The sequence below is a fragment of the Phocoena sinus genome, chromosome 5 (assembly GCF_008692025.1).
Source record: "Phocoena sinus isolate mPhoSin1 chromosome 5, mPhoSin1.pri, whole genome shotgun sequence".
Taxonomy (NCBI): Eukaryota; Metazoa; Chordata; class Mammalia; order Artiodactyla; family Phocoenidae; genus Phocoena; species Phocoena sinus.
The window spans coordinates 33739053-33765267 of NC_045767.1; the positions used below are offsets into that span (position 1 = coordinate 33739053).

At 36.6% G+C, this 26215-nt stretch overlaps 1 protein-coding gene across 4 annotated transcripts in view; it reads left to right on the top strand.

Moving 5' to 3' along the window:
• TBCK (TBC1 domain containing kinase) overlaps positions 1-26215 on the top strand; it is a 251136-nt gene that overhangs the window by 153751 nt on the left and 71170 nt on the right. For all 4 annotated transcript variants that reach the window (XM_032633096.1, XM_032633095.1, XM_032633098.1 and 1 more), the window contains exon 23: positions 20212-20387. In XM_032633096.1, the coding sequence (XP_032488987.1) occupies positions 20212-20387 (176 nt within the window). The remainder of the gene's footprint in view (positions 1-20211; positions 20388-26215) is intronic.

The window sequence follows — 26215 nt, forward strand, 5'->3', positions numbered from 1 at the left end:
ATCTTGTTCCTTCATCTTGTGCATAGTCCTCTGCGTTTTCATTTTGTCTATCTTTCTGTGAATATGGTTTTCATTCCACAGGCTGCAGAATTATAGTTCTTCTTGCTTCTGCTTGGTAGATGAGGCTATCTGAGAGGCTTCTGTATCTGGTTTTATATATCTGTTTTCTGCCCTTGTTTCTGGCGCAAATCTCCTAAATCCCTTAGAATTTCCTGGGTGATAGGAGCACCTTTTGTTCTAATGAGATGACTCTTGCTGGGCTCCCTGAGAGCTTCAGTATGAGGATGGGTAATAAATCAAAGTTTGGAACTTTCAGTTCCACCCCCTATCCTCCTGGGAGGGGAGAGAGGCTGGAGATTGAGTTAATAATTACTCATGGGTATGTGATGAAGCCTCTATAAAAATAACTAAGCTAAAAGGTTTAGAGAGCTTCTGGTTTAGTGAACACATCCACATGCTGAGAGGTTCGCCTCATCCCTGAGGGTAGAACCTCTGCCCTCAGGATCTTTATGAACATTGCCCTCTGTACCTCTTCATCTGGCTGTTTATTTGTATCTTTTATAATAAACTCATAAAAGTAAGTAAAGCGTTTCCCTGAGTTCTGTGCATTGTCATAGCAAATTATCAAACCTGAGAAGGTGTTTGTCAACTCTCAATTTATAAACAGTTGATCAGAAGTACAGATGACATCCTTGGAGTTGTTACTGGCATCTGAAATGGAGGCAGTCTTGTGAGACTGAGCCCTTAACCTGCAGGGTCTGTGCTAATTCCAAGTAGTTGGTGTCAGAACTGAATTGAATTGTAGCATGCTCATCTGGTATCCAGAGAGTTGAAGAATTGATTGTTTGGTGTGAGGAAACACCCTACACATTTGATGTCAGAAGTATTGTGAATAGAAAAACAGTTTACCTTGCTGGGTTAATCCCTAGGATATACCTTTGTGTATTAGTTTTCTGTTGCTGCTGTAACAAATCACCACAAAGTGGCTTAAAACAAGACATATTTATTATCTTATACTTCTGGAGATCAACAGTCCAAAATCATCCTTACTGGGGTAAAGTCAAGGTGTCAGCAGGGCTGATTCCTTCTAGAGGCTCTGAGGCTCCATTTCTGTTTTTGCCAACTTCTAGGGACCACCTGCATTCTTTTGTCTGTGCCCCTCCTCCATGTTTTAAGCCAGCTACATAGTATTGTCACATCTCTTTCTGCTCTCTCTGAACTGCTTCTCCTTCTTATACAATTACTTATAATTACATCAGACCCAGCTGGATAATTCAGCATGATCTCCCCATCTCATGATCCTTAACTTAATCACATTTTCAAGGTTCTTTTGCCATATGAGGTAACATCCATAGGTTTTGAGGCTTAAAATATTTACATCTTTTAGGGGGGCATTTTTCAGCCTACCACACTTAACTAATATTTTATTAAGGATTTTATGTCTGTGTGCATGAGATACTGGTTTTTAATTTCCTTATAATATCTTTCTCAGATTTTGGTTTATAATCTCAGGATTATACTGGGTTGTATGAGGATTAGTTAAGGTTATACTCTTAAAACAAGTTGGGAGTATTCACTTTTCTTCTCTCTTCATAATAAATCTGTGTAAGATTGTTGGAAATTCTTCTTTAAATATTTGATAAATTTTACCAATGAAACCATATCGACCTGGAGTTTTCTTTTTGGGAATGTTTTAATTAAGAATTAATTTCTGTAAAGATATGTGACTACACAGATTGCCTATTTCTTCTTGTGTCAAATTGTGGTTCTGGTAAATTGCATTTTCCAAGGAGTTTGTATATTTTATCTACTTTCAAATTTATTTGCATAGAGTTGTTCATAATATTGCTTGGTATCCTTTTAATGTTTGATGCATCTGTAGTGATATCTCCTTTGTTTCCTGATACTGCTAATTTGCTTTTTTCTAGTCTTGATCATTCTTGCTAGGGTTTATCAATTTCACTAATATTTCTGTTTTTCTTTCTCTTCTTTTTTTTTTTTTTTTTTATCTTTTATTTCCTTTCATCTACTCTTTGGATTTAGTATACTCTTTTTTTCTTACTGCTTAAGGACCAAACTTAGATCATTGAATTATAACTTTCATCTTTTCTAATATAAGTGCCTCTGAGCACTTCTTTAGCTACATTTGACAAATTTTGTTATGCTGTATTTTCAGTATTATTGTTTCAAAAATATTTACTAATTTCCCTTGTGACTTTTTTGGTCAAAATTTTCATTTTAAAAACTTGTTGAAACTTACTTTATGTATGCTGATTGTCCATCTTATTAAACGTTCCACATGCACATTAAAATAATATAGTTTTTAAGTGTAGTGCTGTATAAATGTCAAATAGGTCAACAGTAATGTTTCAGTCTTCTTTATCCTTACTGGGCTTTTCCCCTCTTTGTCCTGTAAATTATAGGAGGGAGATATTAAGCTCCTCAACTATGACTGTGGATTTGTCTATTTCAACCTTAATGCTGTCAGCTTTTGCTTTTATATTTTGAAGCTCTCTTAAGGAATGCCTATAAACTTAACATTGTTATGTCATCTTGAATTGAGTCTATTATCATTATGCAATGTGCTTCTTTATCTCAGTAATACTCCTCATCTTGGACTCTGCTTTTTCTGATATTAGTATAATCACATGAGCTTTCTTATGCTTAGTCCTTATATGGTATCTTTTCTATATTTTCAACCTTTAATTTTAAAACTTTATATATATATATATATGTGTGTATATATATAGATATACACATATACACATATACTGTGGCTTTAAATTTAAATAGTGTATATTTAAAAGTTATCATGTTCAGACTTATAATTGTCTAGACATATGTTAGACATAATTTAGGCATATAATGTTTCTTGCTCTGTTTACTCAGTCTGATATTTATTTCCTTTTAAATAGAATATTCAGTCCATTTGCTTTTGATATGTTTATTCATATGGTTGGTTTTACTTCTAGTTGTTGCCTCTGCTCTGTGTTTCTCTTCTTCCTTTTCTGACTTGTTTGGGTTGATTAAATAGTTTTAACATTTCGTCTTAATACCTTTATTGACTTTTAGTTTTGCCTTTTGAATTATCTTTTAGTTATTGTTCTACCGTCTATGATCTATGTCTTAACTTATCACACTTTACATAGAGTTCATATTGTACAACTTTATGGAAAACGTAAGAACTTTGCAACAGTGTTATTGCATTTACCTACCATATATTGTACTGTTTTTGCTATATATTTTACATCTCCATTTGTAATAAACTCCACAATGTAATATTGTTATTTGAGCTTTAAATAGCTAATTGCCTTTTAAACATCTTAAGAGAAGCAAAAAGATAGATTTTTATATCAATATTTACCACCATATTTCCCATTATCATTGCTCTTCATTCCTTCCTTTAGACTTGTGTTTCCTCTTTAGTTTTGGTTTTTAGCAGGTTGACTGTGTTGTGCTACAGTGCAGGGCTCTCTGTATTTATCTTGATTTTAAGACCTATCAGTAGATTTCAAATAATGTACTTTTCTGTTCTAGTATTTCAGTTTGGCTCTCTTCTGTTGTTTGCATTTCCCTCTCCATTCCCTTTGACTGTATTTTCCTTTAAGAACTTGAACATATTTATAGTAATTATTTTAAAGTCCTTGTCTGCTAATTCCAATTCTGGATCATCTTGTAGGTCTGTTTCTATAGACTCTGTTTCTCTTGATAATAGGTGACATTTTTCTGCTTTGCATATCTAGTTATTTATTATATAGTGGATATTGATAAAGGTACATTGTAAGGAGTCTGGATTTTATCATCTTCCTTTAAAGAGTCCTGAGATTTGTTCTGCTAGACAGTTAAATAACTGGTGGGCTCTTTTGTTCATATTAATTTGGCTGTGTTTGTAAAGTATGTCTCTTTTAATGTTTTATTTAGTCTAAGAATATGGCATGTCTAGGTCCTTAACTAAATATCCAAGGTGCTCAATAGGAACTCTCACTCTGACTGGACCGAACTCCAAAATCTCTCAGCAATTACTCATCTTTATGATCCCTCAGGACTTAATACCATACCTTGAATACACTAAGAATTCAATTTTAGTTCAGTTCAATTAAATAAACAGTAGGGTAGCCTTTATGGACACATTGGCATGGAGAAATATATACCTGAACTTAAGTTTGTACATCATTAATTCTCATATAGTAAGGTTTATTTCAAAAGATAAATTGTGAATAGAAAATTTGGGCAATGTAGATCATCGCTAGTTACAAGAACATTGAATCACTTTTAAAGTTTATAAAGCTGTTTAAATTTTTTTACCTTGTATAATTATTACAACAGTACTAAGTAGTTTTTATCTCCATTATTCTCTTGAACTAATTGAAACACAGTGAGGTTATAGATTACTCATTATTATTTAAGTTAGCAACTGGCATTTGGAGTCCAAATCCAGTACTTTTTACTATACAGGAGAACATGTTATTTGCTTACAAAAGTAGGTTTTTGTAGGTCAAAATTGTTCTGTATCAGCAGCTTCAAATGGTCCAATCTAGTAACTTCAGAAAGTCAATTCTGACATCTTAGGAAGCTCATCTTATTTGCAATAATAAAAATACTTACTGTTAGATAAAACCTTCATGTAGAATACTAGCTTTTTTTTTTGCTGCGTGGCTTGCTTTATCTTAGTTCCCTGACCAGGGATTTAACCGTGTCCCCTGCAGTGAAAGCGTGGAGTCCTAACCACTGGACTGCCAGGGAACTCCCTAGCGATTTCATTTTTTTTTTCTTTAACATCTTTATTGGAGTATAATTGCTTTACAATAGTGGGTTACTTTCTGCTGTATAACAGTGTGAATCAGCTATACATATACCTATATCCCCATATCTCCTCCCTCTTGCGGCTCCCTCCAACCCTCCCGATTCTACCCCTCTGGGTGGTCACAAAGCACTGAGTTTATCTCCCTGTGCTATGCAACTCCTTCCCACCAGCTATCTATTTAACATTTGGTTGTATATAAAAATCCATGCCACACTCTCACTTCATCCCACCTTACCCTTCCACCTCCCTGTGTCCTCACATCCATTCTCTACATCTGCATCTTTATTCCTCTCCTGCCCCTAGGTTCTTCAGAACCATTATATTTTTTGTTTTGCTTTTTTTTTTAGATTCTATATATATGTGTTAGCCTACGGTATTTGTTTTTTTGACTGCACTCTGTATGACAGACTCTAGGTCCATCCTCCTCACTACAAATAACTCAATTTCATTTCTTTTTATGGCTGAGTAATAATCCATTGGATATATGTGCTACATCTTCTTTATCCATTCATCTGTCAATAGACACTTAGGTTGCCTACATGTCCTGGCTATTGTAAATAGAGCTGCAATGAACATTGTGGTACATGACTCTTTTTGAATTATGGTTTTCTCAGGGTATATGCCCATTAGAGGGATGGCTGGGTCATATGGTAGTTCTATTTTTAGTTTTTTAAGGAACCTCCATACTGTAATCCATAGTGGCTGTATCAATTTACATTCCCACCAACAGTGCAAGAGGGTTCCTTTTTCTCCACACCCTCTCCAGCATTTATTGTTTGTAGATTTTTTGACAATAGCCATTCTGAATGGTATGAGGTGATACCTCATTATAGTTTTGATTTGTATTTCTCTAATGATTAGTGATGTTGAGCATTCTTTCATGTGTTTGTTGGCAATCTGTATATATTCTTTGGAGAAATATCTATTTAGGTCTTTGGCCCATTTTTCAATCGGGTTGTTTGTTTTTCTGATATTGAGCTGCTTGTAAATTTTTGAGATTAATCCTTTGTAAGTTGCTCCACTTGCAAACATTTTCTCCCATTCTGAGGGTTGTCTTTTCGTCTTGTTCATGCTTTCTTTTGCTCTGCAAAAACTTTTAAGTGTCATTAGGTCCCATTTGTTTATTTTTGTTTTAATTTCCATTTCTCTAGGAGGTGGGTCAAAAAGGATCTTACTGTGATTTATGTCATAGAGTGTTCTGCCTATGTTTTCCTCTAAGAGTTTTATAGTATCTGGCCTTACATTTAGGTCTCTAATCCATTTTGAGTTTATTTTGTGTATGTTGTTACAGAGTATTCTAATTTCATTCTTTTACATGTAGCTGTCCAGTTTTCCCAGCACCGCTTATTGAAGAGGCTGTCTTTTCTCCATTGTATACCCTTGCCTACTTTGTCAAAGATAAGGTGACCATATGTGCGTGGGTTTATCTCTGGGCTTTCTATCCTGTTCCATTGATCTATATTTCTGTTTTTTTGCCAGTACCATACTGTCTTGATTACTGGAGCTTTGTAGTATACTCTGAAGTCCAGAAGCCTGATTCCTCCAGCTCCGTTTTTCTTTCTCAAGATTGCTTTGGCTATTCGGGGTCTTTTGTGTTTCCATACAAATTGTGCAATTTTTTGTTCTAGTCCTGTGAAAAATGCCATTGGTAGTTTGATAGGGATTGCATTGAATCTGTAGATTGCTTTGGGTAGTATAGTCATTTTCACAATGTTGATTCTTCCAGTGCAAGAACATGGTATATCTCTCCATCTGTTTGTATCATCTTTAATTTCATTCATCAGTGTCTTATAGTTTTCTGCATACAGGTCTTTTGCCTCCTTAGGTAGGTTTGTTACTAGGTATTTTATTCTTTTTTATTGCAGTGGTAAATGGGAGTGTTTCCTTAAATTCTCTTTCAGATTTTTCATCATTAGTGTATAGAAATGCAAGAGATTTCTGTGGATTAATTTTGTATCTTGCCACTTTACCAAATTCATTGCTTAGCTCTAGTAGTTTTCTGGTAGCATCTTTAGTATTCTCTATGTATAGTATCATGTCATCTGCAACAGTGGCGGCATTACCAATTTGGATTCCTTTTTTTTCTTTTTCTTCTCTGATTGCTGCGGCTAAAACTTCCAAAACCATGTTGGAAAATAGTGGTGAGAGTGGACAACCTTGTCTTTTTCCTGATCTTAGAGGAAATGGTTTCAGTTTTTCACCATAGAGAACGATATTGGCTGTGGGTTTGTCATTTATGGCCTTTATTATGTTGAGGAAAGTTCCCTCTATGCCTACTTTCTGGAGTTTTTTTTTATCATAAACGGGTGCTGAATTTTGTTGAAAGCTTTTTCTACATCTATTGAGATGATCATATGGTTTTTCACCTTCAGTTTGTTAATATGGTTTATCACATTGATAGATTTGCGTATATTGAAGAATCCTTGCATTCCTGGAATAAACCCCACTTGATCATGGTGTATGATCCTTTTAATGTGCTGTTGGATTCTGTTTGCTAGTATTTTGTTGAGAATTTTTGCATCTATGTTCATCAGTGCTATTGGCCTGTAGTTTTCTTTTTTGTGACATCTTGGTCTGGTTTTGGTATCAGGATGATGTTTGCCTCGTAGAATGGGTTTGGGAGTGTTCCTCCCTCTGCTATATTTTGGAAGACTTTGAGAAGGATAGGTGTTAGCTCCTCTCTAAATGTTTGATAGAATTTGCCTGTGAAGCCATCTGGTCCTGGGCTTTTGTTTGTTGGAAGATTTTTAATCACAGTCTTAATTTCAGTGCTTGTGATTGCTCTGTTTATTTTTTCTATTTCTTCCTGGTTCAGGTTCAGAAGGTTGTGCTTTTCTAAGATTGTGTACATTTCTTCGAAGTTGTCCATTTTATTGGCGTATACTTGCTTGTAGTAATCTCTTATGATCCTTTGTATTTCTGCAGTATTAGTTGTTACTTCTCCTTTTTCATTTCTTATTCTTTGAGTTTTCTCCCTTTTTGTCTTGATGGGTCTGGCTAGTGCTTTATCAATTTCGTTTATCTTCTCAAAGAACCAGCCTTTAGTTTTATTGATCTTTGCTATTGTTTCCTTCATTTATTTTTCATTTATTACTGATCTGATCTTTATGATTTCTTTCCTTCTGCTAACTTTGGGGTATTTTTGTTCTTCTTTCTCTGATTGCTTTAGAGTGTAAGGTGTAAGGTTAGGTTGTTTATTTGAGATGTTTCTTGTTTCTTGAGGTAGGAGTGTATTGCTATAAACTTCTCTGTTAGAACTGCTTTTGCTGCATCCCATAGGTTTTCAGTTGTAGAGTTTTCATTGTCATTTGTTTCTATGTATTTTTTTATTTCCTCTTTTATTTCTTCAGTGATCTCTCGTTTATTAAGTAGTGTATTGTTTATCCTCAATGTGTTTGTATTTTTTACAGATTTTTTCCTGTAATTGATATCTAGTCTCATAGCATTGTGGTTGGAAAAGGTACTTGATATGATTTCAGTCTCCTTAAATTTACCAAGGCTTGATTTGTGACCCAAGATGTGATCTGTCCTGGAGAATATTCCATGCACACTTGAGAAGAAAGTGTAATCTGCTGTTTTTGGATGGAATGTCCTATAAATATCAATTAAGTCCATCTTGTTTAATGTGTCATTTGTTTCCTTATTTATTTTCATTTTGGATGGTCTGTCCATTTGTGAAAGTGGGGTGTTAAAGTCCCCTACTATGATTGTGTTACTGTCGATTCCCCTTTTATGGCTGTTAGCATTTGCCTTATGTATTGAGGTGCTCTATGTTGGGTGCATAAATATTTACAATTGTTATATCTTCTTCTTGGATTGATCTCTTGATCGTTATGTAGTGTCCTTCTTTGTCTCTTGTAATAGTCTTTATTTTAAAATCTATTTTTTCTGATATGAGTTTTGCTACTCCAGCTTTCTTTTGATTTCCATTTGCATGGAATATCTTTTTCCATCCCCTCACTTTCAGTCTGTATGTGTCCCTAGGTCCGAAGTGGGTGTGTTGTAGACAGCATATGTACTGGTCTTGTTTTCGTATCCATTCAGCCAGTCTATGTCTTTCGGTGGGAGCATTTAATCCCTTTACATTTAAGATAATTATCGATATGTATGGTCCTATTACCATTTTCGTAATTATGTTGGGTTTTTTTATTGTAGGTCTTTTCCTTCTCTTTTGTTTCCTGCCTAAAAAAGTCCTTTTTGCATTTGTTGTAAAGCTGGTTTGGTGGTGCTGAATTCTGTTACCTTTTGCTTGTCTGTAAAGTTTTAATTTCTCTGTCAAATCTGAATGAGATCCTTGCTGGGTAGAGTAATCTTGGTTGTAGGTTTTTCTCCTTCATCACTTTAAATATGTCTTGCCACTCCCTCGGGCTTGCAGAGTTTCTGCTGAAAGATCAGCTGTTAACCTTATGGAGATTTCCTTTTGTGTTGTTTGTTGTTTTTCCCTTGGTGCTTTTAATATTTTTTCTTTGTATTTAATTTTTGATAGTTTGATTAATACGTGTCTTGGCATGTTTCTCCTTGGATTTATCCTGTATGGGACTTTCTGCACTTCCTGCACTTGACTGATTCTTTCCTTTCCCATATTAGGGAAGTTTTCAACTATAATCCCTTCAAATATTTTCTCAGTCCCTTTCTTTTTCTCTTCCTCTTCTGGGACCCCTATAATTCAAATGTTGATGCGTTTAGTGTTGTCTCAGAGGTCTCTGAGGCTGTCCTCAGTTCTTTTCATTCTTTTTTCATTATTCTGCTCTGCAGTAGTTATTTCCACTATTTTATCTTCCAGGTCACTCTTCCATTCTGCTGCCTTAGGTATTCTGCTATTGATTCCTTCTAGAGAATTTTTAATTTCGTTTATTGTGTTGTTCATCATTGTTTCTTTGCTCTTTATTTCTTCTAAGTCCTTGTTAAACGTTTCTTGTGTTTTCTCCTTTCTATTTCCAAGGTTTTGGATCATGTTTACTATCATTACTCTGAATTCATTTTCAGGTGAACTGCCTACTTCTTCTTCATTTGTTTGGTCTGGTGGGTTTTTACCTTGCTCCTTCATCTGCTATGTGTTTTTCTGTCTTCTCATTTTGCTTAACTTACTGTGTTTGGGGTCCCCTTTGCTCAGGCTGCAGGTTCATAGTTCCTGTTGTTTTTGGTGTCTGCCCCCAGTGCTTAGGTTGGTTCAGTAGGTTATGTAAGCTTTCTGGTGGAGGGGATTAGTGCCTGTATTCTGGTGGATGTGGCTGGATCTTGTCTTTCTTGTGGGCAGGGCCACGTCTGGTGGTGTGTTTTGGGGTGTCTTTGACCTTATTATGATGTTAGGCAGCCTTTCTGCTAATGGGTGGGGTTGTGTTCCTGTGGTTTGGCATAGAGTGTCCAGCAGTGTAGCTTACTGGTCTTTGAGTGGAGCTGGGTCTTAGCATTGAGATGGAGATCTCTGAGAGAGCCTTCACCATTTGATATTACATAGAGCCAGGAGGTCTCTAGTGGAGCACTGTCCCGTACTTGGTTCTCCTACCTCAGAGGCACAGGTCTGACACCTGGCTGGAGCACCAAGACCCTGTCAGCCACATGGCTTAGAAAAAAAAGAAGAAAAAAAGAAAAGAGGAAAAAAAATAATAAAATGAAATAAAGTAAAGTAAAATAATTAAAATAAAAAATATTTTAAAAAATTTTTCTTAATTTATAGTAAAAAAAAAAAGAAAGAAGAGAGCAACCAAACCAGAAAACAAATCCACCAATGATAACAAGCGCTAAAAACTATACTTAAAAAAAAAAAATGGGCAGACAGAACCCTAGGATAAATGGTCAAAGCAAAGCTATACAGGCAAAGTCATACAAGGAAGCTTAAACATACACACTCACAAAAAGAGAAAAAGGGAAAATATAGGTATATCTATATTTAAAAACAAAAGGAGGAAGAGAGCAACCAAACCAATAAACAAATCCACCAATGATGATGAGCTCTAAAAGCTATACTAAGATAAACATAAAAATCAAAAACAAATTAGTTGCAGACAACAAACCCCAAGTCTACAGTTGCTCCCAAAGTCCACCACCTCAATTTTGGGATGATTTGTTGTCTACTCAGGTATTCCAGAGATGCAGGGTATATCACGTTGACTGTGGAGATTTAATCCGCTGCTCCTGAGGCTGCTTGGGGAGATTTCCCTTTCTTTTCTTTGTTTACACAGTTCCTGGGGTTCAGCTTTGGATTTGGCCCTGCCTCTATGTGTAGGTCGCCTGAGGGTGTCTGTTCCCATCCAGACAGGACAGGGTTAAAGGAGCAGCTGATTAGGGGGCTCTGACTCACTCAGGCCGGGTTGGGGGGGGCGGGGGAGGAAGGAGTACGGAATGCAGGGCAAGCCTGCATCTGCAGAGACCCACATGACATTGCAACAGCCTGAGGTGCTCCGTGTGTTCTCCCGGGGAAGTTGTCCCTGGATCACGGGACCCTGGCATTGGCGGGCTGCACAGGCTCCTAGGAGGGGAGATGTAGATAGTGACCTGTGCTTGCACACGGGCTTCTTGGTGGCTGCAGTAGCAGCCTTAGCATTTCATGTTGGTCTCTGGTATCCACGCTGATAGCCATGGCTCATGCCTGTCTCTGGAGCTTGTTTAGGTGGTGCTCTGAATCCCCTCTCCTCGCGCACCCTGAAACAATGGTCTCTTGCCTCTTTGACAGCTCCAGACCTTTTCCCGGACTCCCTCCCAGCTAGCTGTGGCGCACTAGCCCCCTTCAGGCTGTGTTCATGCAGCCAACCCCAGTCCTCTCCCTGGGGTCTGACCTCTGAAGGCCGAGCCTCAGCTCCCAGTCCCCACCCGCCCTGTGGGTGAGCAGACAAGCCTCTCAGGCTGGTGAGTGCTGGTCGGCACCGATCCCCTTTGTGGGAATCTCTCCACTTTGCCCTCCACACCCCTGTTGCTGCGCTCTCCTCCATGGCTCTGAAGCCCCCCCGCCACCCCCCGTCTCTGCCTGTGAAGGGGCTTCCAGTGTGTGGAAACCTTTCCTCCTTCACAGCTCCCTCCCAGAGGTGCAGGTCCCGTCAGTATTCTTTTGTCTCTGTTTTTTTCTTTTTTTTTGCCCTACCCCAGTGTGTGGGGATTTTCTTGGCTTTTGGGAAGTCTGAGGTCTTCTGCCAGTGTTCAGTAGGTGTTCTGTAGGAGTTGTTCCACATGTAGATGTATTTATGATGTATTTGTGGGGAGCAAGGTGATCTTCACGTCTCATTCCTCTGCCATCTTGAAGGTCTCCATAGCCATTTCTTTTCTTTCTGCCTGTGTTAGTCATTTGTCAGTGAACAGCATATAGAAACTTGACTTTTAACAAATTTTAACCCATTTTAAATGTAAAACATTATCTCTACAACTTATCTTCCTTCATTTAAGCAAGCCATGTTTTATGGTTGTTGTTTGGATGTACAAAATCATTTATTTTCTATCCTTAGCAGTTCTCCTGTCTACTTATTCCCTACCTGCCTCACAAAGACAACCATGGGCTTATTATCTCAAACAAAGTGTGGTATGGAGCAATAATCATACTATTGTTAAGTACAGATGAGAATTTTAGAGTGGGGAAGGAAATGTTTCTGTCAAATTGCCCAATATGTTAAATGTCTTGTGTAAGCCAAGTTATTCCGAAATGGCTTCAGTGACCCCTTTTGTCATGTGATTACAGAATTAGGATAAATTATTAATACTCTAATTCTTGCAAATCCATAATGTCTGGTAAATGTCCAGTATAATGCACAGGGTTTTTTTTTTAAGTGATAGTATTTTTTTGTCAATGAAGTTTATTTTGCATTTGAATGAAAAGTCATAATTTGTTACCCTAGTCAAGAGATAAATCAACTCTAATACAAGGATGTTGACATGATTACAGATTTTTAACTTCTTTCAGTAGTTCTTTAAAAAAAAAAAAAACTTATTTAAAAAGTAGTGCCCTTGGGGCTTCCCTGGTAGTGCAGTGGTTGGGAGTCCGCCTGCCGATGCAGGGGACGCGGGTTCGTACCCCGGTCCGGGAAGATTCCACATGCTGCGGAGCGGCTGGGCCCATGAGCCATGGCCGCTGAGCCTGCACGTCCAGAGCCTGTGCTCCGCAACGGGAGAGGCCACAACAGTGAGAGGCCTGCGTACCGCAAAAAAAAAAAAAAGTAGTGCCCTTGGAGACATCTACTGTGCCATTTTTACTGATGTCACTCCTGTGTCCCTGTTTTTTGTTTTTTTTTTAATTAATAGACTTTACTTTTTTTAGAGCAGTTTACAGAAAAGTTGAGCAGGTAGTACAGAGTTCCTGTATTTCTCTTCTTCCATGCTCATTATTTCTCCTATTTTTAACATCTTGCCTTAGTATCTTACATTATTAATTGAAGTCTATAGTATACATTAAGGTTGTATTGTAGAGTTCTGTAGGTTTCAATAAATACATAATGTCATGTATTCACCATTGCAGTATTATACAGAACAGTTTCACCACCCTAAAAATTCCCTGTGCTTCAACTATTCATTCCTCCTCTCCTGCTCCCCTCACCCCCCAAAACCTTGACAACCAGTGATCTTTTTACTGTCCTTATAAAGTTTTGCCTTTTCCAGAATGTCATGTAATAGGAATCATAGAGGATACAGCCTATTCAGACTTTTTCCTCCACGTCTGCTTGTAGCTTGATAGCTCATTTCTTTTTAACACTGAATGATATCCTAAGTCTTTGGATTTTGAAAAGTAGAAAAGAATACTGTTTAAAAGGCAATCTCTTTCTAAAGAGAAATCTACCAGTTGCAAAGTAGAAAACTAGCCTATTTTTCTTTCTTTCCTTTTTTTTTTTTTTTTTTTGGCCATGCCACATGGCATACAGGATCTTAGTTCCCTGACCAGGGATCGAACCCGTGCCCCCTGCAATGGAAGCACAGAGTCCTAACCACTGGACCAGCAGGGAAGTCCCTTCCTTATTTTTCAACTGGGTTTAAAACAAGAAGGCAGACTTAGTGGGATCTAAGGCTTATACTTTTTTTAATTTTAGTTGAAGTTCTAAAATTTTTTATGTTTTTTATGTATCTAAAAATTTGTCTGTAAAATACTTAAGTTCCTACTGTGTGCTGGAATAATCTTATTTATACCTCATAACAGTCCAGGAATTAAGTATTATCATTCCTATTTTATGATTGAGAAAAGAGATGCAGAAAAATGAGTTGACCAAAGATGTACAACTTGTAAATAATTGAATTGATTCAAACCCAGATCATGCTGCCTCCTGAGTTAATCTTAGCAGTGTGGCATTGTTATTATACTGCTTTCTGAGCAAATATCTTAGCTGCTAATTTGCAGACCTGGAGCTAGACCAAGGGGGTGAAACGTCAAGCTCACCATGCCCACCTCCTAACTTCATTCCCACCACTTTTGAACCACAGCCTTTAAAATTTGAAACTTTTCCAATTAAGAATGACAGACTGTATACATGTTTGTCTCTGCTACCTTCTGAAACATCACTAAAGTGACAGTAAGGGAATGAAGAAAGAGTAATTTTAAAAACAAAGAGAGTGTAAAAAGAGCACTAGTAGACAAGAAATATCAACAAATATTTGGAAGATAGAAAGCAATTACATCAGTAGTAACTCACTTAATAAATCAGAATACTGAAACCTTCCTGCAAAGGAGGATACCAAAAAGAAGCAAGCCAGTTCTTGTTGCAGAGCACCAAAAGGTCTCAGAAATTGAAAGTGAAAGAAAAATTGAGGCAGAAAACCAGAGAAGAAACAGTTGAATGTATGTATGCATAAGGAATAGTTTCATTTCATTCACCCCTACAAATCTTTGCTCCCACCCTCTTAGCCAAGAGTCTATTCCTCTGCCACCTCGCAGAAGACTGGAAGATAGGGGCAGATCTAGATTTTGTGGCCTGAAGCTTATGCAGTGTGGGGAGATGCCCCTCTTTAAGGAGAGGTTATAAATTACAATACAAAATTAGGCTATTAAAAGAATATTTAGCATGAGCAAAGAGATTACAACAAATTACAAAACAGAAAAATAGCATAATATTTTTATTCATTAAATGTCTGACATACCTCTATATTTTTCCTCCACTTTTGCTTCATATTCATTGATCATCTCTTCATATAACAAGAATTATGCAATATTTTCTATAGAAAAAAATAGATAATCTGTCTTTTCACTGACAGGGTTGGTTGAAATTTGTTTTTTATTATTTATAGTAATAATGCATAAAACATATGACTTAGCACAGGTGTCGCTTCTGTTTGTTTTAGTGCTACAAGTTTGTTTTCTATAAATACAGAAATGCTATTTTTTGTGAGGTTCCTACCAAAAAAAGAAAAAAAAGTTAATGGTACACTTATAACTGTATATGTAGCATTATTGAAGTATATTTCTAGAAGGAGAATATTTCTCTTTTAATCAGGCATCAGTGAGAACCTAATTCTCTGCTTACAGTTTCACATGTTTAATATTTGGAAGAATTTTTCAGTCTGGTTTTTGCTATGTACATGTCAACTATGTTTCGCCTGCCCATAAACTTCTACTGCTAGAACACATTCACACTGCATTGCGACCTCTACTCCTGTATAGTGGGTGGTGGGAGTATTCCAGGAAGTCATTCCTAGAGCTAGCAATAATTTTACTATACTGTCAAAGAAAAACAAGCCAGACACTCATTAAAGTGGTAAGCACAGGTTTTAGTCAGTAATACACAGTTGCAATAATAGTCCAGCATGAATTGAGCTCAACTTCAATTTGTACAGAGGTGCCTGGGCATTTTAAAGGGAGAATGAGGGAATAGGGAGGGAGGAGACTAGAAGATTCAGGGAAGTGAAAAATTATAAAAAGCGTGAAGGGGGGCATTGGTCCATGTGAAATATATCTGTGTTTGCTAACTGACACTTACCAAAGTTAGGCTCCTTCCTTCCTACAGAGGCTAGAAGACAGGGACCCTGTCTTCAGGTATTGACTGGAACAAATGCTAAATTCTTCTGGCAGCCTTGTTTTTCTTCAGGCAGGCGTTTATAGGGCGTTAGGGTAATCTGAGGGATGTGACATTGAATTGCTATAAACTATGTTAAGAGTTTTGTTCAAGTCTTTATAGGCCAAGGTTGAGGCATAGTCAAGAAAAGGCTTAGAGGAGCCTGACTAGACTCTGGTCAAGGAGAAAAATCTATGTCAATACCCCAAAGTGACTTCAAATAACAGTAGAATACCCATTAAACCATAATAAATATATCTTGAATTTAGCTTAGTTATATCAAAGTATCCAACAGCCACTATGTTGCCTAACACAAGAGGAAGTGTAATGAGGGGAAATTGGTATAAAGAACAACAGTTTTCACTGATTGTGGTTTAGATATTTTTACTTTTGCAAATTTGACAAAAACATGACCATAAGATACAGTAAATTTGGAGGTACAATTTTGGAGTAGTAGAATCATAGAGACTTGAGACACAGAGTCAGTAGCATAGCAGAGAGCCAGAGTGAGGAAATGTTTATAGTTACAATCCCCAGGCTCATCCATGGTCAATTCCCAGAATGCTGGCAAAGATTAGTTTAGACAGATTAAAGAATTATCCTCTGGAGAGATGGAAAGTTCCCAAAAAGAGAAATACCTTACTTATAGGGTCCTCTAACAAATGACCATGTCCCCAGGTTACCTATAGTGAACCCTACCCACATATACAAACTTCCAATCTGATTTTTAGTGCTATTCTTTTAAATATGCAGTCATCGATCACCAAACCTCTAGGGAAAAGCCTCCAGCTAAAAGCACAGAACAACACCAACTGAATAAAGAACTATCCTCAGAAAAACAATTATGAGAAGATATGATAACTATGAAAAATCAGAAATTTTTAAGTAACAACAAAAAAGATTTACTGGAAATTAAAAATGATGTGGAAATGCAATGAGCTTTATATGAAAGAGGTGTATGATAAAGCTTAGGAAATCTCTCAGAATAGAACCAAAATATAGATGGAAAGTAAGAGGAAAAGGCAAAATTATTAGGAAATTTATACAGGATCTTCAGGACTCTTCTTATGAAAGAAAAGAGAAGAGGAAAAACAGTGAGAAAGAAATTATTACAGACATCAAACAATAACTTTTTCTATAACTGAAGGATTACAAAAAGACCATCAATTAAGTGATACACAATTACATATATCATTATGAAATTTCAGAACACCAGGGATCCTAAAAGTTTACAGATAGGTGGAAAATCACATACAAGTGATCTCAAATCAAGATTGCATCAAATTTCTCAGAAGAAAGACAGTGGAGCCCTTGCCTTACATAACTCTGTAGAAAAATAAATCAATCCTAGAATGTTATGCCTAGCCTAACTATCAGTCAAAGGCAGAATAAATATATTAATAGACAATTCCAAAGTAATTTGCCTTCTGTGCATCCTTTCCTAGAAATTACTAGAAAATGTGTTCCATCAAAATAATGCAGTAAATCTAGAGAGAGAAAATAATATCTTAGCCCCCAAATTAGGGATGAACCAAAGGGAATTAGATGATGGTAAAGAGAAGTGCCATGTCAACAGCTGTTCACTATATCTAGGAAGCATTTCATAGTCATTAAAGCAAGACAATGAGGGCTTCAGGCGAGCTGTCTTTTCTACTACCCTTGCCCAAATGAATCATGAGTTGCATTTTATCATTTTGAAAAATAGTTCCATATTTATGAGAGAAAACAATAGTAATGGATGAGGATAAAGAAAATGAGATTTAGAGAAATTATTTCTCTGAGTCACAAAGAACCTCATGAGCTTGGAATCAAACCTGAGAACCATATCCAGGATACATACTTTTTCACAAACGCATTGTATCAAAATGAAAATGCAGGTAGAAAGTAGTAGTGCTTTAGGATGAGAGATTATTTTAAAAGAATAATTACATATTTTAATGTACAGCTTATGAAGTACTTTTCATAATATTTTGGTTATGATAAAGTACTTTGGAAGGATTTTGAGATGGAGAAGGTGACATGGGTCAAGTGAGTGGAGAATGGGATATCTGCCAGTAGTAATCAAGCTCAAATCGGGTGGATGCCAGTAAATTCTCAAGATTCACTGTAAACCTTTTATGGTATTGGTAGGGTGTTCTGGAACCAGATACAAACGACTTTTCCATTGCCAGTGATTTAGGACTGAACTACAAGCTCTGATGCTGCATCTTTAACTTGACTTTCAAGCTTTTAATGGGTGACAGATATGTCAAACTGATTTGAGCACTGCAGATGCAAAATTTATGGTCCAAAATTCTTTCCTTTTGGAGATTAAACAATGTGAAGTGGATAAACTTTTTTAAAGGTGACGAAGTTTTCTCTCTTTAGCTGCAAATTTTTATCTTAACCGTATTAATTGGAAATGTTCTAAAATGAATTGAGCACATCTCTTCCATCTTAAGTGGAGTAGAAGAACGTATCTTGAACTTTTATTTTTCTTCTCATTGGTGTCTGTATTCTTCCCTTTGTGGAATATCAAGTTGATAATGTTACAGAACTTTTAAAAGAATGCATTTCACTGTATTGACAATTTCTCAAATAAATAGGTCCATTCCTCAAAACATGTTTAACTCTGTTTCATAGATTTATGTTAGGAATAACATATGGGGGTGATGAAATCTGACCTCTTGTGCAGCCATGGAAGTAACACTGTGAAGTTGGCAAACATCACTAATAGCAGATAAAGGGAATGTTTAATTGAGTAACTGGTCTTTCTAGACCTGCTGGCTGTTGTTTCCCAAATCTAAAATAAATTGGGAAATGAAAGATGCCTTATAACCCTTTAGTAACTTCAGATATTCTACTCGTAATAAAAACACTTAACACATTCAGGTCACCTAGCTTGTTTTATGTCTTAGTTTCTTTCATCTTCAGCAGAAATGAGGGGAGTGCAGTACCTGTCTATAATAATCACTGTAAAGAATTAAATGGGCCTATGTGAAAGTATAACGACCCTGTCACACAGTAGATGCTCATTAAGTGTCCATTTCCCTGCCCTTCTCTAAGGGTTTTCCACCTTATAAAAGCAGATAATTCTATAAGTGCCTGATTCATGCACCATTCACAGGATCAACTTAAATTTCTATTTCCTTTTCCCCTTATATATAAGCTCTTCATTTCAAAAAGAGAAATAGGGACCTTACCCCTTTGTAAGGGATGTAATATATTTTTCTTCATTGCTTATCTGAACTGACACACTTGGACTTTTGCAGAGGAAATGATAATATCTGCCATTTACTAATATTACGAATATAGAAATGGAAAAGCTAGTCCATGCTAATAAACTCCTTCATCCTAGTAAACTTCTTGAATTTCTACTGCTTTTCTATGATAGCTCCACTTTCCCTGTAGAGTAACAGCTTGCTCTCCATCAGGAATATTAACCTCCTAAAGACTCACAGTCCTATCAAAACAAATAATAATTTGGCATTGTAATAACTTTTCTGTGTATATTACCTCTGTATCAAAAATGTTTTAATTTCTTTCAAATCTGAGAAAGAAGGGGAAATCTTCTATGGAAGTATTTTTTATTATTTTAATTGAGTACATTTAATTTCTGTCTATATGAAACCTCACATACTTTTTTTGTGTGTGCTATGTAGGCCTCTCACTGTCGTGGCCTCTCCCGTTGGGGAGCACAGGCTCCGGATGCGCAGGCTCAGCGGCCATGGCTCACGGGCCCAGCCGCTCTGCGGCATGTGGGATCTTCCCGGACTGGGGCACGAACCCGTGTCCCCTGCATCGGCAGGCGGACTCTCAACCACTGCGCCACCAGGGAAGCCCCACTTATACTTTTTTGCAGTTAAATCAAGAAATTCTTTTTTAAAAAGGGGAGAAATGCTGAACTGAGATTTTAATTAATTTTGCCCTGATTATTTTATATCATCTTTAATATATGGAAATGAAACTTTCATTACACTTTACTTAAAGTATGTCTATTAACTTTTGAATCTTTTGTTTGCCCACTCCCAAATTCTAGCCTTCCTTCTACCCAACCTTTAATTTGAGAAAGTGAAAATATTATCAAAGTTAAGATTCTCTAATAAGGAGATGTGTTATATTTAAATGTTTAAATAATGATACACTGAAATATATAAACACATATACTATATGTATGTGTATCTATATATAGATAATAATACCCAGAAATCACACATAAAAATGTATGTATATATTTACAAATGTAAATATATGTGTATATGTATCTACATAGTAATACCAGATACCCTCTACCATTCCGATCATAAATATGCTGATTAGTATCTAGATTACTTTTTTACTGACATCTTTTCTAATTAGTTATCATCTTAGCCATATTTGTGTATATGTATTTAGGAAAAAGTGTGGTTTTTACATAAATAGAGCAATCCAAATTCTATGTTTGCTTTTTTTTTTAATTTTTCTATCTAGAAATTGACATTGAACGTTGTGTGCGAGAATCAATCAACCTGTTTTGTTGGACTCCTAAAAGTGCTACTTACAGACAGCATGCTCAACCTCCAAAGCCAACTTCTGATAGCAGTGGAGTCAGAAGTTCAACACCTTATTTCTCCACTGAGTGTCCAGATCCTCCAAAAACAGATCTGGTACGTAATTGCTGATTTAATTCATAAACTCTAAAAGAAGATGGATGTTATATTAGTATACTTAAGTATCAGTATTGTTCATATACTATTATCACTTATGTCTTTTTTTTTTTTTTTTTTTTTTTTTATGGTATGCGGGCCTCTCACTGTTGTGGCCTCTCCCGTTGCGGAGCACAGGCTCCAAACGCGCAGGCTCAGCGGCCATGGCGCATGGGCCCAGCCACTCCGCGGCATGCGGGATCCTCCCGGACTGGGGCACAAACCTGCGTCCCCTGCATCGGCAGGCAGACTCTCAACCACTGTGCCACCAGGGAAGCCCCACTTATGTGTTTTTAACATAGCTATCTTCTAATATGTGATTGTATTCATACAACTATTTCAGGTCTTGAGGTCAACCAAAGGTGAGAGCTTAAGGCCTTCTCAGGTCTTTCCTACGCATCCAAACATCCTATGTTCGCATTGACAGAGTTCTAGATTCCCAGGATCCTGTTAGCGCTTTCACATACCCCTATGGACATTGCGTTCCCCAGCTTTTAATTTTAGTTTTTAATTTTTATTGTCAGCTTCTTCTTTGCTCCAACTGTTATGGCCACCTCAGACAGCTACAATATTAAACAATTGCTGCTGACTCTTTTTGACAGATACCTCCAGAGAAAAGTCTCTTTGAACAGAGAGGGTTCTGAGTGAGGTCAAATAAAGGCAAACACTGTGAGGAGAGGTTTCTAGGGAACTGGAAGACATGTCAAGTAATCATAATTCCCTGAAATGATACTTTTTGGGAGCTCTAAAACCACTCTGTCCTGTCCAGTGGTTGCTAGACTTCTGGTTTGTGAGACTGTTGGTTTTTAAGGTGGAGCTGAGGAGAAGGAAATGAGAGTAGGGCAAACTAAAGCACCACAGAACTCACATTCTTACTGAAGTAGAGGTATTTCTTTTGACTGTACTCCATAGATTGCTGCAGACCTTTGTTTAATTTTCAGAATTCTAAAAAGTTCATTTTGATAATCTTTGCCAGTATTCTCATTATGTTTTGGAGGAGCAGCTTTTCTGAGGTCCCTACTCTGCCATTCTCACTGATGTCACTCATATTCTATGCTATTTGTCCACTACATTTTAACTCCTGAGTGAAACAAAAAGATTGAGAGATAGTTGATTTTAAAAGCTCAAAATAGGAATATTGACAACTCAAGTAATGTGAGACTTTCATTTTGTGATAAAGTAAAATTTTACTAGGAAAAGTCACTGTTCATTTAAATTTAAGTGGTTTTAATCTTTTCCCTTACACCCTCGTCTGAAATGAGATTTTTGTTTAAAATGTCACTAAATTTTTGTTTGAATGTCACTAAACCCCAAGTCACTTTATATATTCCTAATTATGGTAAGTCTCAGAGTTCTGGGTCAATTTGCTAAAACTTTGTGATGTAAAACTAACTTTTCATAAGTATAAAATAGATAACTAATAAGAACCTGCTGTATAATAAATAAATAAATAATTTTTTAAAACAACTAACTTTTCTGTGTACTCATAAGTCAGATATATTATCCCCATCAACAACAATACTAAGAATGGAAGAGAAGAATATACTACACTATTTACATGAAATGTTGCTATCTGAAGAATATTCAAGTTTTAGTTTACTTTTCTTTAGAATTTATTTCATTTTTTATGATATATTTCAACCATAAAGAAAAATATACTGAATAGTATAAAAACCAATGCATTGGGCTTCCCTGGTGGCGCAGTGGTTGAGAGTCCGCCTGCCGATGCAGGGGACACCGGTTCGTGCCCCGGTCCGGGAGGATCCCACATGCCGCGGAGCGGCTGGGCCCGTGAGCCATGGCCGCTAAGCCTGCGCGTCCGGAGCCTGTGCTCCGCAGCGGGAGGGGCCACAGCAGTGGGAGGCCCGCATACCGCAAAAAAAAAAAAAAAAAAACCAATGCATTATTTTTCAACAATATGTCTGAATACATATGGTAAAACAGATACCATTCTAGTTACTGGGGCTAAAACAGTGAAAAAAGAGTACCTGTCCTCATAGAATTTGCATTTAGTGGAGGATATACAGACAATAAGCAAAAAAGGTAAACAATTAGTGTGTTTTTTAGATTCCACATATAAGTGAGATCATGTGGTACTTGTCTTTCTCTGTCCTACTTATTTCACTTAGCATAATATTCTCTGGATCAACCATGTTGTCACAAATGGCAAGATTTCTTTTTTTCTTAATGGCTGAGTAATATTCCATTGTATACATATACGCCACACTTTTTTTTATCCATTCATGTATTGTTGGACATTTAGTGGCCTTTAGGTGCCATGGAGGAAAGTAAAGAAGAATAAGGATAAACAAATGGGCTGCATCAAGCTTAAAAGCTTTTGTACAGCAAAGAAAACTATCAACAGGACGAAAAGACAACCTAATAAATGGGAGAAGATATTTGCAAACCATATATTCAGTAAGAGGTTAATATCCAAAATATACAAAGAACTCATACATCAAAAAAACAAACAACCCAATTAAGAAATGGGCAGGGGACCTGAATAGACATTTTTCCAAAGAAGACATACAGGTGGCCAACAGATACATATCAACATGACTAATCATCAGGGAAATGCAAATTAAAACCACAATTCAGTACCCACTCACACCTGTTAGAATTGCTGTCGTCAGAAAGACAACAGATAATTGTTGGCAAGGACGTGGAGAAAAGGGGACCTGCACGCACAGTTGGTGGGATTGTAAATTGGTTCAGCCACTATATAAAACCATATAAACGTTCCTCAAAAAATTAAAAATATAACTGCCATATGATTTAGCAGTTTCACTTCTGGGTATTTACCCAAAGAAAACAAAATTAATTTGAAAAGATATCTACACACCATTGTTCATAACAGCAATATTTACAATAACCAAGATATGGAAGCAACCTAAGTGTCCCATCAATAGATAAATCAATAAAGACAATGTGGTATATACTTAAACACACACATAGAGTACTATTCAGCCATAAAAAAGAATGAAATCTTGCCATTTGCAGCAACATGGATGAAGCTTGAGGTTATTTTGGTAAGTGAAATAAGTCAGAGAAAGACAGATATCACATGATCTCACTTGTATGTTGAATCTAAAAGACAAAACAAACAAATAACAAAACAAAATGAAACCAGACTCATAAATACAGAGAAGAAACAGGTGGTTGCCTGAGGAGAAGGAGATGGCAGAGGGGTGTGTGTGAAATAGGTGAAGAAAATTAAAAGATACAGACCTCCAGTTATAAAATAAGTAAGCCATGGGATGTAATACACAGCATAAGTAATATGGTCAATAATATTGTTATCACTTTGTATAGGGATAGATGGTTAGTAGACTTATGGTGGTGACCATTTCATAACATCTGCAAATGTCAAATCACTGTCTAGTACACATAAATCTAATATAATATTGTATGCCAGCTATATTTCAATTTTTAAAAGGAGAAGATGAAGAAGAAGGGCAATAGAGAATGCCAAGGAGGAGGATTCTGGAGAGCATTAGAGAAGAGTTGCTATTTTATGTGGGGGACTCAAAGAAAATCTAGCTGATAAGGAAATATTTGAGAAGAGAACTTAAAGGAAGTGAGAGAGTGAGTTATATACATTTCTTGAGAAAAAAATATTCCATCTTGCAAGTGCAAAGTAGTAACATACTTTGTAAGGGAAACAGTAAGGATACTACATATAGAATGGAATGAGTGAAGAGGAGTGTGGAAGCCATAAATTTACAGAGATCAGTGGTTCAGATCTTGTGTAACCTTAATACTTTGGCTTTATACCAAATGAGATGAGAAGCCATTGGAAGATTTTAAGCAGAGCGGTGACAGGATCAGACTTACATGTAAAAGGATTACTTTGGCTACTATACATGAAATAGACAATAGGAGGGACAGAGGTAAAAGAAGAGACCAAGGACGAAGCTATGATGGCTTAGAACCAAGGGGTAGCAGTAAAGGTGATGAGAAGTAGTGTTACTGAGTCCAAGCTCATACTGCTCCCGTACAACAGGTCAATAAATCGAGAGACAAGTTGTTGGAACAAGGGATAGTGGCTTTATGCAGAAAGCCAGCTGACCAAGAAGATGGTGGACTAATGTCTCAAAGAACCATCTTACCCAAGTTAGAATTCAGGCTTCTTTTATATTAAAAAGGGAGGTAATGTGGTTGGTTGTTGCAAACTTCTTGATGTCGGAATCCTTTGTTCTTACCGCTGTCCACATAGGTCAGGTCATGATGTTCCTGTAAACCTCCAACAAGACAAATGTTATTCTCTGTTCTGCAACTTTTTATCTCTATGTGAATGGAAAAAGTGTTATACCTTTAAAGATCAGAGCCTTGAAAATGGGCTATCCTGTTTATTTCAGGCTATAGGCAACATTCTTAACTTGCAGAAAAGCAATAGAATACAAAGGTTAAAGTAAAAGAAACAGATCCAATATGGAGTCAGATTTGTTCTTCCCTATTACAGTAGTAAGTATATTTTGAAAACAGAACCAACAGATTTTGCTGACTCATTGAATGTGAGGTACGAAAGAGAGAGTAATTGCGGATGAATCCAAAGTTTTTGACTGAGGCTAGAAGGATGGTGTTTTGGGTGTTCTCATTTGCTGATGTAAGGAAGACCATAGGAGGAGCAGGTTGGAAGGTAAAAATCAAGTGCTCAGTTCTGAACACGTGGATTTAGAGATTTCTATTAGATGTCCATAAGAAGAATAAATACATTATTTTGTTAGTTTTATGAGTAATATCTTTTAAGCTATTATGTTTCCTGGTTGATTATTCCTGCTTGATTTTAGTTTATTTTACATTCATTTTATAGTTAGCAAACTCATTTGATTTTTTTAAAATAGACTTTATTTTTTAAAGCAATTTTAAGTTTATAGCAAAATTGAGTGGAAGGTGCAGAGATTTCCCATATACTCCCTGCCCCACACATGCATAGCCTCCCCATTATCTACATCCCCCACAGAATGGAACATTTGTTACAATTGATGAACCTACATTAACACAGTATCATCACCCAAAGTCCAAGGTTTATATTAGGGTTCACTCTTGGTATTGTACATTCTGTGGGTTGAACAAATATATAAATGACATGTATGCCTCATTATAGTATAAATGCCCTAAAATTCCACTATGCTCTACCTATTCATCCCCCTTCGCCCTCAACCATTAGGATACAAACACTGATCCTTTTATTATCTCCATAGTTTTGCCTTTTCCAGAATGTCATATAGTTGTTTCCTCCATGCCTTGATAGCTCATTTTTTAGTGCTGAATAATAGTCCATTGGTTGTACCACAGTTTATTTAACGATTCACCTACTGAATGACATCTTGGTTGCTTCTAAGTTTCAGTTATTATAAATAATTCTGCTATTAACATCTATGTATAATTTTTGTGTGGACATAAGTTGTCAGTTCCTTTGGGTAAATACCAAGTGTTTTGGAATTGATTCTCTTTTTAAATCTAGTAGATTGTAGAGTCTCTTGGATGTTCATGCGGCTAATTCAATCAACTGTACATATGAATACATTTATCTCTTGCTAGTTACTACTTTTATTATTATATCTCTGATTTTATGTGTATGTGTGTCTTATTGCATTCCATAGGACCTCTAGTAAAGTAAAATAAAAGTGATGAGAGCGGGTAGATTTCTTTGTACCTGAATTTAATGAAAATCCTTCTAATTGCACCATTAAGTTTGATTTTTTTTTTTTTTTTTTTTTTTTGCGGTACGTGGGCCTGTCACTGTTGTGGCCTCTCCCGTGCGGAGCACAGGCTCCGGACGCGCA